The sequence below is a fragment of the Cyanistes caeruleus genome, chromosome 6 (genome assembly GCF_971803275.1).
Source record: "Cyanistes caeruleus chromosome 6, bCyaCae1.hap1.1, whole genome shotgun sequence".
Lineage (NCBI taxonomy): Eukaryota > Metazoa > Chordata > Aves > Passeriformes > Paridae > Cyanistes > Cyanistes caeruleus.
Genome location: NC_141706.1, coordinates 37,657,423 through 37,673,890, shown reverse-complemented (window position 1 = coordinate 37,673,890; position 16,468 = coordinate 37,657,423). Strand labels below are relative to the sequence as shown.

The window sequence follows — 16,468 nt, the reverse complement described above, 5'->3', positions numbered from 1 at the left end:
CAGTACTAAATTGATAAAATAGCTCAAAATTTTCTCCCTAGTTTTTCTACTGTTGTGAATAACTTGAGAGAGAAGCAGTGACAAGAATTAAAAGGTCTCAGAAAATCTTTCCCTGAGACAATGTATCTGATATTCAGATACATTGAAGATATTTTCAAAGGCTTCTCCAAGACTACGAAAGCATGATGTACTTCATATTAGAGTAGAAAGAATTTCATACAGAAATGCAGGAAATATATTTCTGAGGATTTAATAAATGTCATTTATTTTTATTTTTGTGTTTGTACTTCTGCTTTTGCTGCTTGTAACTGAGCAGTTTATCATGTGAAAATCTTAAGTTATTCTAAAGTTTTTTCTTAGGATTTTGATAATTCAAATAGAACTATTGCATGCTAATACTGGAATTTTGATTCCCAGTCCCACCTACAGAGAAAATTGCCAAATAATTATAGTTGAACTATAAATTATTCCCAGTTAACTATTAACTTACTAAGATGAAAGCTGTGGCCTATTCCCATGGCCAATAGTTGGACTTCAACAAGAAGATCCAGTAAACTGTACTTTCAAATTAACTACTAATTGAACTTTGTGCAATGAAACTATGATATATGTGCCAAATATGTATCTATATATCTATAAAGAAACTGAATTTGAGAAAAAGTGGAAGCACAGACGTAAGGCACTCTGCCTTAGTTGTTTCAGTTTTGACTGAAGGAATATTATGCAATTATTGAGAAAGACTGTTAAGAATCATGATTACAAACAATAAGAAAAGAGAACTAAAATTATGTGTAGAGCCATATGATGAGTCCAATTCATAATTTAAACTAATAAATAAGAACAGTTAACTAATAATGAAATTTTCCAAATACAAAGTTACACGGGTAACAAAAGGCTCCAAAACTTTTTCAGGAAGAAGTGGGGCATACTGTGACAGCAACAGAACATTGAAAAGATATTCAAAAGGTCATAATTTTTCCCATGAAGCATATCCTTCAATCAACCTGACTGATAAAAAGTTGAGCATAATTCTCCGTAGTTCTTAGAGCCATTGTAGATACTTAAAAAATTTAATAACAGACTGGAATTAAAACATTTCAAAATAACACCCCATTGAAGATAAATCTGAAAAATAGTCTTGAACTCTGCTCTTCACACATGGCAGGAATCTGATAAGAATCAAACCAGGAATGTCAGTTTATAACTGTAAATCTTAATATCATTTACATTAACTAAAATTGAAGAGACATCATTTGTCTCACTGAACTATAGTCAGTTATTATTCATGTATGTTTACAAAAGAGTGGGATTCCAAATGCTCTGTCAATATGAATGATTCCCCCCCAAAGTTCAGATGGAAATGGAAACTCATATTATCCCAGATCCAAAGACATATCTACAGTATTATATATGCCAGCAAAATAGGGAATTTTTCTTTAAAGTCAGGGGTTTTCTGACACTCCAGTAATAATGCTGGCATGCAATCATACTTGAAAATGAAAAAAAAAAAACCCAAACCAAAAAACTTGTGATATTTTCTATCTGTACTAATGTTGCCAGGTAACTGTAAACAAGAACTAAAATTGGGCTTGTCTGCTTTTATTCTCTTCACAAAGATGTTTCTGCTCAACAGACAGGAGTTCCAGCCAACAGATGCCATTAGTATGTATGTGTGTTGTTTTGTTTCTTGTGAAACCCTTGTGGGTTAACCACACACAGACTCATTCCCTCCCTCCTCCCTTCCCCCAAGTGGCATGGAGCAAGAGGCGTGGAAAAACCCCAACAACTGGGGGTCAAGATAAGAAACAAAAAATTTGTTTAATGAGTGAAAAGTAAGTGGAAAGAGAGGGAAGAAAAAAGGAAACAAGTGATGCTACAGCAATCACTCACCGCCTCCCATGGGTAGACCGATGCCCTGCCAGGTCCCAAGCAAAAGATGGCTAAACCCTCTAAAGCCCCCTCTTTCCGCTTTTATTCCTGAGCATGACGTTATGTGGCAGGGAATTTCTCTTTAGTTATTCTGGGTCATCTGTCTGGTTGTGTCCCCTCCCAGCCTATTGTGCAGCCCCATGTCTATTCACTGGGGGGATGCAGAGTGAGAAACAGAGAAGGGATTGATGCTGTGCAAACACCGCTCAGCACAAGCTAGAACATCCCTGTGTTACCGAGACAGTTTTCATCACAAATCCAAAACACTGCCCCATACAAGCCACTGTAAAGAAAATTAACCCTATCCCAAGCAAAGGCAGTACAAGAGTAGAGTACAGACCAAATACAGTTCCACAACAATTCCAAATGATACATTAATATAAAAAGTACTAATGTAAAACAGAGAAAAAAAGATTAGCTACTTTACTCTTATAAAGGGGTGAAATTCCTGTTTTTGTTAGCTAAACCAGCTCACTGAAAGGTATGATGAGTACAAGATGTAATGACAGAGGTAGGACAGCACAGCACAACAGAACCAAGAAAGGAATGAAAGAAGAGCATAGCACCTATCTTTTCAGCCTTGTCAACTCACTAAACAACACCTTAAATCTGATGTAGTCTTGAGTGGAACTAACACAACTTGTAGAAGTAGCAGGCATAAATGCAAACTTCAGGCAGTATTCAGCACCCTCTGGCTAAGGTAATGATTTCACATCCCTACACACCTCCCCTTTTGGAATCCCCCTTTCATGTCACTTTGCACTTCCAGCCCCCGCTCTAAGACAGAGGTACCAGTCTGAGCCACACCTAGACCACTGAAGAACTAGGTCCTCCGGTCTTCCTCTTTCTTAAGTTAAAAATTAAGGGTATAGCTGTGGATGTTCTAGCTAACAAAAACAGCTATTGAAGATGTCATACAATTATGCATTTTTACACAGTAAATCTTTATAAATAATCCCATGCACTGTATTCAAATACATTGTAACATGACTCCTGCATGCAATCATTTTAAAAACAAGCCTTTTCTTACAGAATTTACATCAGCCTCTTATAGCTAAATGGGCAAAGCACCAGTCCTATACTTAAGGCACTGTAAATCAGCTTGTTCAGAAAATATTCTATCAGTTAAGCCAAACAAGCAAAAAGAACATTTTGGAGAATAAATGTTACCATAACATTTTAAATTACTAGAACACAGCCTAGGAAAAGCAGGAAAATAAGTGTGCAAGCTTTTTTCATTTTATACAGAAAGATTTCTCCTTAACTTTGGCTAAGAGGTAATTCAGTAACAACAGGACTGAAAATAAGCTGACATAAAAATGTATCTTGAAACCTTTTATAGCTGTAACTTTTGTTTAAAAACTTCAACAACTTTTCATCTAATCCATAAGCAGTGAAAAATACTTTTTTTTATTTAACATAATATTTATTATTAATACCTAGTACTAAAAAACCCCAAACCAAACCAACCCAGAAAATACTCCAAGACATTCATGCTTGGTTGATTCTATTAGTTTAAAAATACATGAAATAGGACTGACCTGGACAGAAATTCTGCTGTGTCTGAATAGTCAATTTTTCTTGCACAGCACACTTTTCAGAATGTCCTGCAGTTGCATTCTGACGTAGGCCCCGTTGTCTGCTGGCAAATCCCAATTCTCCAGGATCAGAAAACTTTCGGTAAAACTGTGGCTCCAAATCACTGAAAGAGAAGTTTATAGCACCGTGTCTTCCATGGCCATAGTCACCAAACTTGGATTCGTCCTCGGTGTTCTGTGTTGGTAACGGCAGGATCCGGTGATGCAGCTGTGGGCTAGGCAGTCTCGAAGATAACGGAGAAGGAATAGGTGACATTTGTTTGTGTGTATTAGATAGCGGATATGAATTACTAAAAACATTACTCACTGCTGCTAATGGGGGTGAATGCAGCCTTTTCTCTTCCAGTTTAAGATTATTATTTGTCTGAGGAATCTCAGGACTTTCATTTACGGGCAGGTTCAAAAATAAATGCTTGCCGTTTCCCCGGGATACCGTGGTCCTTTTCTCATATAGTGAGCCTGGCAGGTTTCTGTCTACTCTTGTAATTTGTTGCAGTCTCTTCCATTCTGCAGCTTCATCTAAACTGTCGCTCCGGATAACTTTCAGAAGAGCTTTATTAACTGCTCCCACAAGGTTGCATGACTCATCAGTAATGTGCACTCTCTCTGCTTTGTACTGTAAACCAGAGCTATCTTCCTCCTTTTCCTGCAGCACACTGTTATTAGAGTCTCCAGCAGCCTCATCCACAGAGTATACATCAGTTCTTGATAAAAACTCATTATGTGCTGTTGTGAGAACAGGAGAAATGGTTTCATTATCTCTGTGAGAATCAGGTAAAGACTCTGCAGGGGGCTTGGTAACTTTTTTAATACAAGTGTCTAAATCCTGGACTTCAGCAACAACTGTGATTCCTGGTTTCTCCTTGCATACTGGCTCAGCATACTTGCTACTTTTCAAGATTTTAACAGCTGCAGATTTACTCAATGCCTCGAGTTTGTTAGACAGACTGTACTGAGATGAATTCACCAAACTGGTCCTCTCTTGTACCTTGGTAACTTCAGGAGTGCATTCTCCAATATCCACTGGTTCAACAGCAACATCACTGATGTCTTTTGAGCTGGAACTTGGTAAGTCAGCATCCAATTTCACAGCTTTGTTGCTCTTAAGAAAATACCCCTCTTCTGTCCACTTTTCTGGTTGTATTGTATTATCTACTGGTAAATTATCCTTACCTTTTACTGTTAGCCAGCTGGAGGGAGAAAAGGAGCTGGGATAATTCCTGGTAGGAAGTCTTGTGGAGACCATCTTCTTATTTTTCTGTTGCATGTCTTGTGTACTCAGTAAAAAGAGATGTTCATGTATCTTTTTTCCCTCTTTCCGATGTCTGATCTCCTCAAAGCTCTCTTTCCTTCTGTATTTCCTCATTTTTTTGTGATTCAAATTGTCTCTCTTTGTAGAATCCAGCAATAACTCCGGCTGATGTGTAAGACTGGATGTGTAAACTGTGTAATTATCACCTTTAAGTTTCAGGACTCCGGAAACATCTTGTCGCTTTTCCTCCTGATGTCCTGCCTTAAGGTCCGGAATATGATGAGATCTCAAAACACTGGCTAACAGTTTTTCCTTTTCAGCAGCTAGTTTATACAGCTCATTGAGAAGGTCTTTTGTGGTAGTTTGCTTGAAAATAATATCTCCAAAGTTTTCATATGGCTGTTTTCTCAGGTCCATGTCTAACCTCTCACTTACTTGGTAACAGCTACAGAAACGCTTACTGATTCTATCCAGAGTTACAGAGCCCTTGTACGTAAATCCTCTGACTTTCCCCACTGGATGATAGAAGCTGATGTAACAAAGCTCCATAATGGGTTTGTGCAGTTCAAGGATGGTATGTGTGCCTTCCATTATGCTTGCCAAATTAGTCATTCATTTAAATTATGTTCTAAGTGTTCCAAAGCTTGCATGACATAGCATGTGAGGCAGGGAATGGACGGAAGGCATCTGACTAATCTTCAACAATAATATTGTCTGCTGGAAAAAATAAAGAGAAGCCTGTCAAACTTGATTATGGCAAATTTAATATGACAAATAACAAGCCTGCAGAAGCACAATCTTCTCTCAGTATTTTCTGATACAAATCTTTTACCTTGAAAATCTGACACAAAAATAATGGCATTGCTAACACTCATAGTTGGAGTCATAGTCTTTCTCTGTCATACATCATCTGTCTCCAGGGTTCTCAGTCAATGCTGTTCCATCAGGTCACATGTTAGTCACTAAAACACCCATTTCAAAGAGACTTTGCTTTTGAATGGTGGAATCTCTTTCCCTCTCTCTTAAAAGTTAACATGCTGTTGAACATTTAGGTAGAAGAACCATTCAAGCATGCCTATTGTCTTTTTCCTCAGCACAACCACCAGCATAACACCATCACAATGTAATTAGGTCTCACTGCTATATTTACCAAGAAAACATTTAGAAAATAAGAAAGGTGGAATATTTTCTTCTTGTACTATTTTATGGAACTGCCAAGACATCAAGAAAACTTGGAATAACAAAAAAATACAGGTTTTGTTTACTTGGCTAACATACAGGTACTCTACAGATCTATTTTGAATCAACATGCAGTAGTGTAATTGTACATTTATAGTCAGATTTTTTGAATTTTTATTTCCTATTCTTTCATCACATATTTTCTTCCTACAGATTGGATATCTTTACATTATTTGGATACATAATGGAAGGTTTTTTTCTCCTTTCGAGAACTAAATTGTTTTTTATCCAGGTGGAACTCTGCTACCGCAATTAAAGTGGAGAAGTCTGAAGTCACTAGGAAATGCATAAGCATCAGGGAAGATCTAAAGCACAGAAGCACAAAAAAGAGCACCTGCTCCTACATTGAAAAATGCAGGAATTTCCATTTTCAACTGAAAAAGAATAAATACAATGGAACTTTTCATAATTTTAAAAGAGAAAAACTTAGGCAACAATATTTCAAAGGAATTTTATTTATATAATATACATTTATATAATTTTATTTATATAGTCATATTACTAAGTAACATATTTCATAGTATCACAGAACAAGCTGATTTGGAAGGGACCCATCAAGATCATCAAATGCAACTTCTGGCCCTGCCAGGGCATTCCAAGAGTCACACCATGTGCTTGAGAGCATTGTCCAAATGCTTCTTGAGCTCTGTCAGGCTGGTGCTGTCACCACTTCCCTGGGGAGTCTGTTCCAGTGTCCAAATACCCTCTGGATGAAGAACCTTTTTCTGATATACAACCTCGATCTCCCCTTACTCAGATTCATGCCATTTCTTCAAGTTTTGACCCTGTTCATGAGAGTGAAGAAATCAGTACCTGCCCTTCTGCTTCCCCTTATGAGGATGTTGAAGGCTGTAATGTGTCTCCTACAAGTGGAACAAAGTGAGTGACCTCTGCTGTTCCTCTTAAGGATTCCCCTCCAGAGCCTTCACCATCCTCATGGCCATCCTTTGGATGCTCTCTAACACTTTATATCTTTGCTATCCTGTGGCTCTCAGAACTGTCCCCAGCACTGGAGGTGAGGCTGTCCCAGCTCAGAGCAGAGGGGACAATCCCCTCCCTTGCCTGGCTGGTGATGCTGGGCCTGATGCCCCCCAGGACAGGGCTGGTCCTCCTGGCTGCCAGGGCACTGCTGCCTCATGTTCAACTTGCCACTGACCAGGAACCCCAGGTCCCTTCTCCACAGCACTATGCTCAAGCCTCTCATTCCTGTCTGTCCATACATCCAGGGTTGCCCATCCCAGGTGCAAAATCCTGCATTGTCCCTTGTTGAACTTCATACAGTTGGTGATTGCCAAGTCCTCTAATTTGTTGAGGTATACCTGCAGGGCCTCGCTGTGTTTGAGGGAGTCAACAGGTTCTCCCAATTTAGCGACATCAGCAAGCTTACCAAGAATTCCTTCAAGTCCTGTATCCAGGTTGTTAATTAAGATGCCGAAGAGCACAGAGCCGAGGATGGAGCTCTGTGAAACTCCACAGGTCACCAGTCTGATGTCACCCCATTCACTACAACCCTTTGCACCTGACCCATGAACCAGTTGTTCACACATCACATGATGTGTTTATCCAGCTGTGTGCTGGACATTTTATCCAGAAGGATATTGCGAGATACATTATTGAAAGCCTTGCTGAGGTCCAAAATAATACAAGTTTTGTATCAGTTTTTATTATGCAGAGTTAGATACCATTTTATAATGATACCCTTAACTTATTATAAGTAATTAGTGAAGCCCAACTGTAAGAATCAAGCAGCATTTACCCAAAACATCTTATCAACAAGCAGTCATTTATTGCAGTGATTTAATTGCATCTGTTTGTAATGTTCTTTAAACAGTTTCAGTCTTTCCATTTACTTTGAGTAGTATCATTCTTCATGCCAGCAAAATTCTTAAAATGTACACACAATCCTTAAAGAGAGAGGAGACATCTTAAGGAGAGAGACTACAGTAAGAAAAGTGTTTCATTAGAGCCATATGAGCTTCTGAATTCACCAACAGTTAAGAGCTGAGTAGCACGATTCAGGACACTGTTCAAGTATAGGAAGTGATAGGAAAGGTGCAAAACCTTTAGTCACTACTTTTTTGAAGACTGGTTTGTTGTTTCATAGATCTGTAAGAGCTTCTGAGAAAAATATGCCATTCTGTTTCCTCTTTTATTCTTGTTTTAACTCATTGTATGAGTCTGGAGTTTGAGCTACAGGCAAGGCTGAGGACTACCTAGAAGAGCAGCCTCACCTCTTGCCTCACCAGTCTTCCTTGTCTCCAGCTATGCGTGCCTGCTGCTCTTCTAGCATAAGGTGATCGTGCAGACACAGGGGGTGTGTGCCACGGGCAGATGCAGTCAAGAGTGGTTCTGCATACAGAAATGTTAGGAGCTGTTGTAACCCTACTCATTCTTCAATCAACTAGTGAACACCCCTTAGGAAACAGCATCATGGAAACTATAGACCCAGTAGCTGGAGATCCAGACATAATGATCAAATTCAGTGTTCTCAAATGACATCTATGATATCACCAGGTTCAAGGCAGCCCTGTTCTACAGAGCACATTACTTTTGGTAACATGCATGGTTTTGGTTTGGGTTTTTTTGTGACATAAGACTATATGTGTAAATAAGAGAACTAGCTAGCCCTTGTCTCAGCTGCATATGCCCCTCCCAAAAATCAAGCAGCTCCCACAATCTAATCTGAGTTCTGAATTATTACATTACTGAAGCAAGACCTACAGCTCTCCTTATATCACATTGTAAAAATAATTAAAATTAAAAGGTCTTTTTCACGTAGAGATATACAAATCTATTGACCTTTTTCTCTTTTTTTTTTTTTTAAGAATTATTAACTTTGAATAACAAACTCGTACCAGTTAGAACCTAGTACAAAGGCTACATCCCATCTGTTTTCTTCTTAGTTACACCAAATAAAACAATGGGTTTGGTACACACACACTGACACATTAAAATGTAGAATCACTGTGAGTAGAACATAACACCTTGTAATGAAAAAAATTACACAGATTTTGAAATTAACTATTAAAAGTCAGTTATTAGAAAAAAAAAACAGTAATAGTAACAAAAGCAATAACAGAAAGGACACTTTGTAAGTATTAGGCCAATGACATATTCTGTATCAAAACATTCATTTAAAAGACAATGTGATTCCATGCACAGCACTGCTTATTGGTATTTTGAAGCTTATTTCTACTACTAGATACATTTATGACCAAGAAAATATTTTAACTTCATTGCCTTCAGCATTTTTTATAATCTTCCATTGGAAAACAAAAAAAGAAGTGAACTCCCTGTTCTACAAGCAGAAGCATTATAAGAAACTATCAGGAGAATTATGTCAAGGAAAGAAACTGGTAAAGGACTTTCAAATATTATTACAACACTCATCCCCAATGTTTTTGTTAACTTTGCAATCTGCTTATAAAACTACTTCCATTGCAAACCTTACTACAGGGAATGAAATACTGTAAAATAAAGTCACATTCAGGCAAAGCATACAAGTTAAATAGAAAACCCATTATTCCAAGAAAACTTAAATTTTAAGTATAGAACATTAAACATGGAGCAATGAAAACCACCTTCAACATCATTGTTAAGTTTCTCTTACACAATTTTCCAAAGAATAGCAGCAGAACAGTGGGATTCAGGTTGTGAGAAGTACTGCTTCAAGGAAAAAAAATCTACTTAGAGAAAGCTAATAACTAGAAAGAACAGCTGAAATTGTTAAATAGGCAGCTGAGAAGTAAGTCTGCTCTGCTGATGAATTTTCTTTCAGTTTAACAACAAAAGAATGACATAGTCGTCTTCAAATTCTAATGCCAACACATCCATTTAATTATGCTGTTCAAAACATGCTCTTAGAAACCCAGATCTCCATTCCTACAGTTCCTTTTCTCTAGCAGGACACATCATTCATTTCTCAGCATGACAGATGGTCTTCCTCCTTTCTCTTATACTCAAGTAAGCCAGAATTGAAATTCCCTACTTTCCCAGCTCTCCCTAATATCTGATTGTTACTAGGGGACAAACTTTTTCTGAGCACACTATGACTTTCTGAGCTATGTAGCTAATTAACACATCACAACAGAAAAAACATGGTAGAGGAAAGGTAGTAAAAATATGAACAGACCAAGGCTTTACATCACAAGCTCGAAGACAATGAAATGAAATTACCATAATATTTGTTTACTGAGCACAACTGGTTTGATAGAGACAAATAGAGACAAACACCGTTTCCTTCTCTTGCCTAAAAGCTCAAGTTTCTCTGAGGTTCTTTCAAATTTTCATTTGACTTACAAACATTGTCATTAGAAAGATAAAGGTTATAATATCTTCATAAAGACAAAATATTACAGCTCCTTCCAGCAGTCTTGACATAAATAAAGGAATTACATAAAGAACTTTCCAATTCTAAGTCTTCATTATGTTTATTGAATTGTGCCAAAACCAACAAAAAAAAACCCAAACCAAAAAACACACACACAAATACCAACCAAATTATTTGTATAATAGCTTGAACGATACTGTATATTGTTAGCAATAGTAGTTTAAAATACTGCTCTTCACAAGTACTAAATTATACCAGGAAATAGAGCATTAAGGAATACAAGGCAGAGCCTATGCAGACAGAAAGCTGCTTTATTAAATTTCAGATCTCATCCAATGTCACAGGGAAAGTATTAAAGCATATTAGAGTCTTGCCAACAAATTCAGATGAAACAGAGAAACAGCCCAAAACACAGGGTGTAAAGTCATTAAGTTAATCCACAATGCAGAGGCTTGTGTAGCAAAACCAATTTTTAACCATAAATGAAACCTTTGGCTGTGTCATTGTGTTCTATCTAATCCAACACCAGGAACCAGGAAATCCATGACAGAGTCCATGAAACAAAAAATCTGAAACCCACATTTCTGAATACATCATCCTTGTGATCTGAAGATGAGGAAATTGAAACTTCTTGAAAACAAAAACCATAATTTAACAAAAAGATAATTTACACAAGGCGTGCAAAGTTAAATAAAATGGGGTTTAAAAGTTTCTGGCGGGATTGAATAAGATGATGCCTCACTAGGAACAAATACATTCTTAGTAGCCAGTGTCCCATACTTGGTCTGGTGCTTTGTAGATCACTGTCACATTTGACATAGCTGCAAATATGCATATTATCATCTTAGTGTAAAGAAGATGGAAAAAAGCAACTATGATACTTTGGGGTTAAGAACTAATACTCAACATTTACCCCAAAAAATGTATATTATGTTTGACTAGTCAAATATAAAATAATACATGTATTATTTGCACCACCAGGTCTCAAAAAAAAGTTCCCAAAAGGAGTCTGACATAAAAGTTCTCATCCATTGTAGCCTACTTCAGTTTTGCAAAGTAGTATGTATCTGTTTCAGACACAACTGCATCAGCAAGTTTAAAAAAATAGAAGTTGTCACACAAGTCCTCATGAAACTGTTGTTAAGAGTCAACCATACCACAAAAATGTCAAAATCTGTTTATCAAAGGTGACTAATTTACAAGAATTAGTTACCAAATGAGATTTTCATCACAAACTCACCCATCTGACTATTTAGGAGGTTGCTAATAAAGAAGTCTGCAATGGATATTACAAATATGAAAACTCTTTAAAGTAGCAAGTACATTAAGTAGCAAACCAGCAGACATTAAAGCAGAGAATGAGCAAAGGCAATCTGAACATATATCCCAAAGAAATAACACAGTAACAGCCTGTTTGAAACAGACTATTTCAAAAAGTACAGCATTTAAACAAACAGACAAATTCCTTCTGTACTTCAGTCAGGTTTTTACACTCTCCACCTTGCTCTTAGGCATTTGGCACAGAAAGAAGCAGGAGAGCAGATGAGTCAATCATCTTGCTTATAGTTTTTTTTTTTTACTAGAACAGAGTTTTCTTGACTGCTAAGAGGCAAACTGAAAGGTAAGTACCACTAAAAACATTCCACATACTCACACCATATGTATCAGAATCCCAAACTTATGATTCAAAGGGATTCAAAAGATGCTTATAAACAAGAAAACAAACATTACCCCAAACTCTCTTTGATGCTAAGAAAACCTGTAATTAGCTCAGTTGGTTAGAGCATGGTGCTAATAATGATGAAGTTGTGGGTTCTATCCCTGTATGTGCCATTCGCTTAAGACTTGGACTCAATGATCATTGTGGGTCTCTTATAGTTCAGAAAAGTCTGTGAAAAGTGTATTTTGCCAAATCCAGAAATTAAAATAAATGTTACAATTATTTTATCTATTTTAAAATAAAGACAGGGTTCTTTCCTCAACAACAATCACATGGTTTTCAATCACAATACTGTGCTTTACTAATTTTACATCAATGTAATAATATATATATACCTAATTCACACAACTCTCCCCTACAACATCCCTACACACCTAACACCTCCCCTATATCCCTTGTACCTAAGATGAAGACTCACAATGAAATTTTATAACTTAAAATAGAAAAATACTTCTTGATACGTGTACAGGGGATAGTGGCTAATATTCAGCTGAACTCATATAGTGATGTAAAAAGTAATTAGAGGCAAGAGGAAAATATCCTTTGCCTCAGGTTACAGATGTCTTAATGAAAAGCTGCACTTATTAATAGTCAGCTGATTTTCAAGCAACAAAGAAACAAACAAAAAGCCATACAAGACCAGAACAGCTACTGAGACGAACTATTCACATTATCTAAAACATAATCTTGACATATTTCAGCATAAAAATACTGTATTATCAGGAAAAGATAAAAAAATACACATTTACAGTGAACAAAAAGATGTAGACTTGCAATATCATATTTGAACATAATGACCTCAGTCATAAACGAGCACATGACTTTTTCCAGTTTTAACCCAGATAGATAATACCCCTTACAATAAAACATTTTTTCTCAATATTTTATCAATGGCTAAGTTTTACAGGATACACAGTAACTTGTTTCCACTTCTGGCAGCAAGTATAGGGTATTTCTACAGGAAAACAATGTGAATTAAATAAGTATTTTCTAAATTAAAGGATCATCTTCTTCTTAATCTTCATCCAAAAGCTTTAATTTTGCTTGTTCAAAGAGCCAACTCTTCAGCAAGAGCTGCATCTTGTTCTGTACCATATTAATAACATCTTTCATTTCCCCAAACCAAGAAAGAACATATTTATTTATTTCATTATTGAATGCCCATGCTTGTTAGTGTCATGATGATATTTAAATGAGGCATTTAGTATACAGTCATTTAGATCAGAGGTCTTTCACCAAACATCACTTTCAGAGATATATCTGGCCATATATTCTGAACTTTAAACTCAACACAGTATTTAGGGAAAGCAAAGAAAGAAACTAAAAGGCTACATTGCAGCAAATGTTTGAGCTATTTCAAGAGCAAGGGAAGAAAATACAGCTGCAAAAACTTTGGACTAATCATAAAAGGAGGTGCAAATCATAAGGAAACTTCAGTGGTAAAAACAAGAGAGAAATTGAATTTAAAGAATAATAACAGCAATTAAACCCCCTCCCATAACATTTTATAACTATAGAAGGACTCCTTCACAAAATACAGCAGGTTTGGAATATATCTTTCTGTAATTAAAGGTCAAACACTCTGTCTCACATTAAGTTCTTAAGAATCAAGAACAATTTTGTAAAGCAATATATTTGACAAGTTAACAAACCTATTTTTAATTTTGCATGTTTTTTCAAAAATTATGCAATGGTTTAGAATAAGCTCAATAATACTTTTAATTTTTCTCCCTTCAAAAATTTTAGTGGTCTTGAAATTACTTTACCCTTAAGGAATATTGGGTTGTTTCAAAAATTCTAACAATAATTCAAGTTTTGAAAACCTTGGCTGTACTAGATAAAATGGGATGTAATGACTTGTGATGATAATATGAACACCTCAAAGAAGAAAATATTACATCAGAGAACTGTGGTTGCCTTGTTCTTCTTCATTCCAACTTTTTTCTAGTAGTATTTCATGGTTTCAACATATGACTACAACCAACAAAAAAAATATAAACCAAATTTCTAGGAGAAATCATAGGTTTACAAAAGGCCTGTTAAAGTAAGCACTGGGTTTTAGATATACATTTAATCTGTTTTATCAGTCCCAAGTGCATATCATTAACATTTTTAAAAGTCTTGAAAATGGTTAATTGCTTATATGTCATTATCATTTTTTTGGTCTGCTCCCTATCATGGAACATTTAATACAGAATTTTTATTAAATTCAGCAAGTCTGTCAACAGCAAATGCACTTTTAGCAATAAAAATATTTTAAAATAATGATAAACTCAAATTAGTTCAAGTTTAAACAGGTTACATAAATCCCCCATGAAGTTCTGACTTCAGCAACAATACAATCCTCATTGAGAAAAGCAACAATAAGATTAAAACATGAAGAACACAGTATTTCAATACAATAAGCTTAAAATACTACAGGATCAAGATAATGAGAAAAATACCAACTTAAATTTTGATGTAAGAATTGCTCATTTTACTTCAAGATTTCAGTAGTGCCATTTAAATGAATCTATAAGACTTGATGGCTCTTTAAATGGAGGATAGACGCAATTCAATATTAAGAATTTAAAGATCTATTGCAATTTTCTAAGGGCCCAACTCAACAAAATGTATATGGTCTTGTGGACATAATCAGACCTCATTATTGCCCCGTAGAACTGGATTTGAAGTCAAGCTGAATGTCCAAAGTAATGACTGGAGGTTCAATCTTCCATGGAAAGAGAAGAAATGCTAGTACCTGCCTGACTAGGAGACAGTGACTTACTTTCTTTCCATCTTCTCAGCCGGAATATACATACCGCATATCTAGCTATACATACTGTATCTCTAGACTGGCAACACTTAGAGGCAAGAAAAATCACAAATATTACTCTGGAAACATGCAATGAAATTGCATAAGACGAAATGATCATGGCAAAAAGAACACTTTCCTTGGGTTTCTCATTACAGGCAGATCTAAGTTCTATAGGCTCCACTGTCTCAGGGGAGGTTTGAACTATCTCTGGCCATTAGACATAAAACTGCATTTACAAAAAAAAAAATAAAAAAATCAAGAACCAACTTGAGCTTTGTCATTAAAATATTATTGCAGTCTTTGCTCCTACTGTCTCCATGTATGGAGAAATAAACATTAATGGTCACAACTAGAAATTATAGCCATGACATGATTATTTACTAAAAAAAGAAAGGTTTTCATCAAGGAATAATTCATAAATACATAAAATATGCTGAAACAGTAGAAACAATTTACACTTGGTTAAGGTTTGGATTACACTGAGTCAATTTGATTATTCCATGCTGGCCAGTTTCCTGCATCTTGGTACTCCTCCTGATACCTAAAACCTAATGGAATATACATTCAGATTATATATACTTGTAAGTCATATGAGATCTAAGCTAAAAGAGGAACTTATTTCATGCCAAAATAGCTAAAGAAAAATTAAAACCTGACCGACTTAGATCCCAGGAAGACTGGGTGGAGAAAGGGATGCAAACTAATTTTTGTAAACAGCAACTCAAAGGCATATAGTAAAGCTGGTTTTTTCTAAGAACAGAACTCATTCAGTTCTTAAATACTATACTATAGGAGCAAAAAGCCATCCAACCCTCGAGCCCTAATGAATGAAGACCTCTGTGATCTTGCTTTTTCTTTCCTACTCTTGACCACTGTCTGGAAAGTATTATTTGGATTTATTTGCAAAGGCTGCTTTTGACTTTTGGCTCCATTTTCAAATATTTTATGAGTGCTAGTTAAAGCAGGATCAAAGCTGCACAAAGGATGACCTTGTTAAATGACAGTGTGAAGGCCCTAGGTCTTTTCTCAGGTAAACATAAACAAACAAAACACAACAACAACAACTCCAAAACCCCCACTGAAATACCAAAACCACAAACCCCCTCCCAAGTAGTTCTTCATATCCCAGGCAGAATGGTTTCTTCACCACCTTTTTATATCCTGACAAATGTCAGTATAAAGGTGACATTCATCACCTTGGAATTTATTTTGAAACACAGCCATTTCCCAATTTTCTACTTGGTATTTGCCTTTAGCTTTCACTTTACAGATATGAAAATCTGAAACCAGAAATTGAAAGGGCAAGTTCCAATTTCCTGGAAATACCTGTCTATGTAAGAAAATTTCTACAGAGATAATAATCTTTTTACCCATGCCTCTACTTCAATCCTATATTCTTAAGATGAAAAATATTAGAGAAACATCCCATTGTTTATTACTTACTACATGATTAAGTCACCTATGCCCATGTAGCTGTACCCCTTACACATACATCCATTAAAAAACCATGCAGGAACATGCATGTCCATGCTACTTGACTTTTAGTGAGATAGGTTCAACTCAGGTGAAAAATTATTTCTATTGCTCACATGTTTGATTTCAT

General features: G+C 36.1%; 1 protein-coding gene across 4 annotated transcripts in view; it reads right to left on the bottom strand.

Moving 5' to 3' along the window:
• FMN1 (formin 1) overlaps positions 1-16,468 on the bottom strand; it is a 176,554-nt gene that overhangs the window by 158,556 nt on the left and 1,530 nt on the right. For 2 of the 4 annotated variants that reach the window (XM_023928341.2, XM_023928339.2), the window contains exon 2: positions 3,471-5,496. In XM_023928341.2, coding sequence (XP_023784109.2) covers positions 3,471-5,391 — 1,921 coding nt within the window. In that variant the 5' untranslated portion in view covers positions 5,392-5,496. The remainder of the gene's footprint in view (positions 1-3,470; positions 5,497-16,468) is intronic. The other 2 variants (XM_086892712.1, XM_023928340.2) reach the window with 1 other exon arrangement.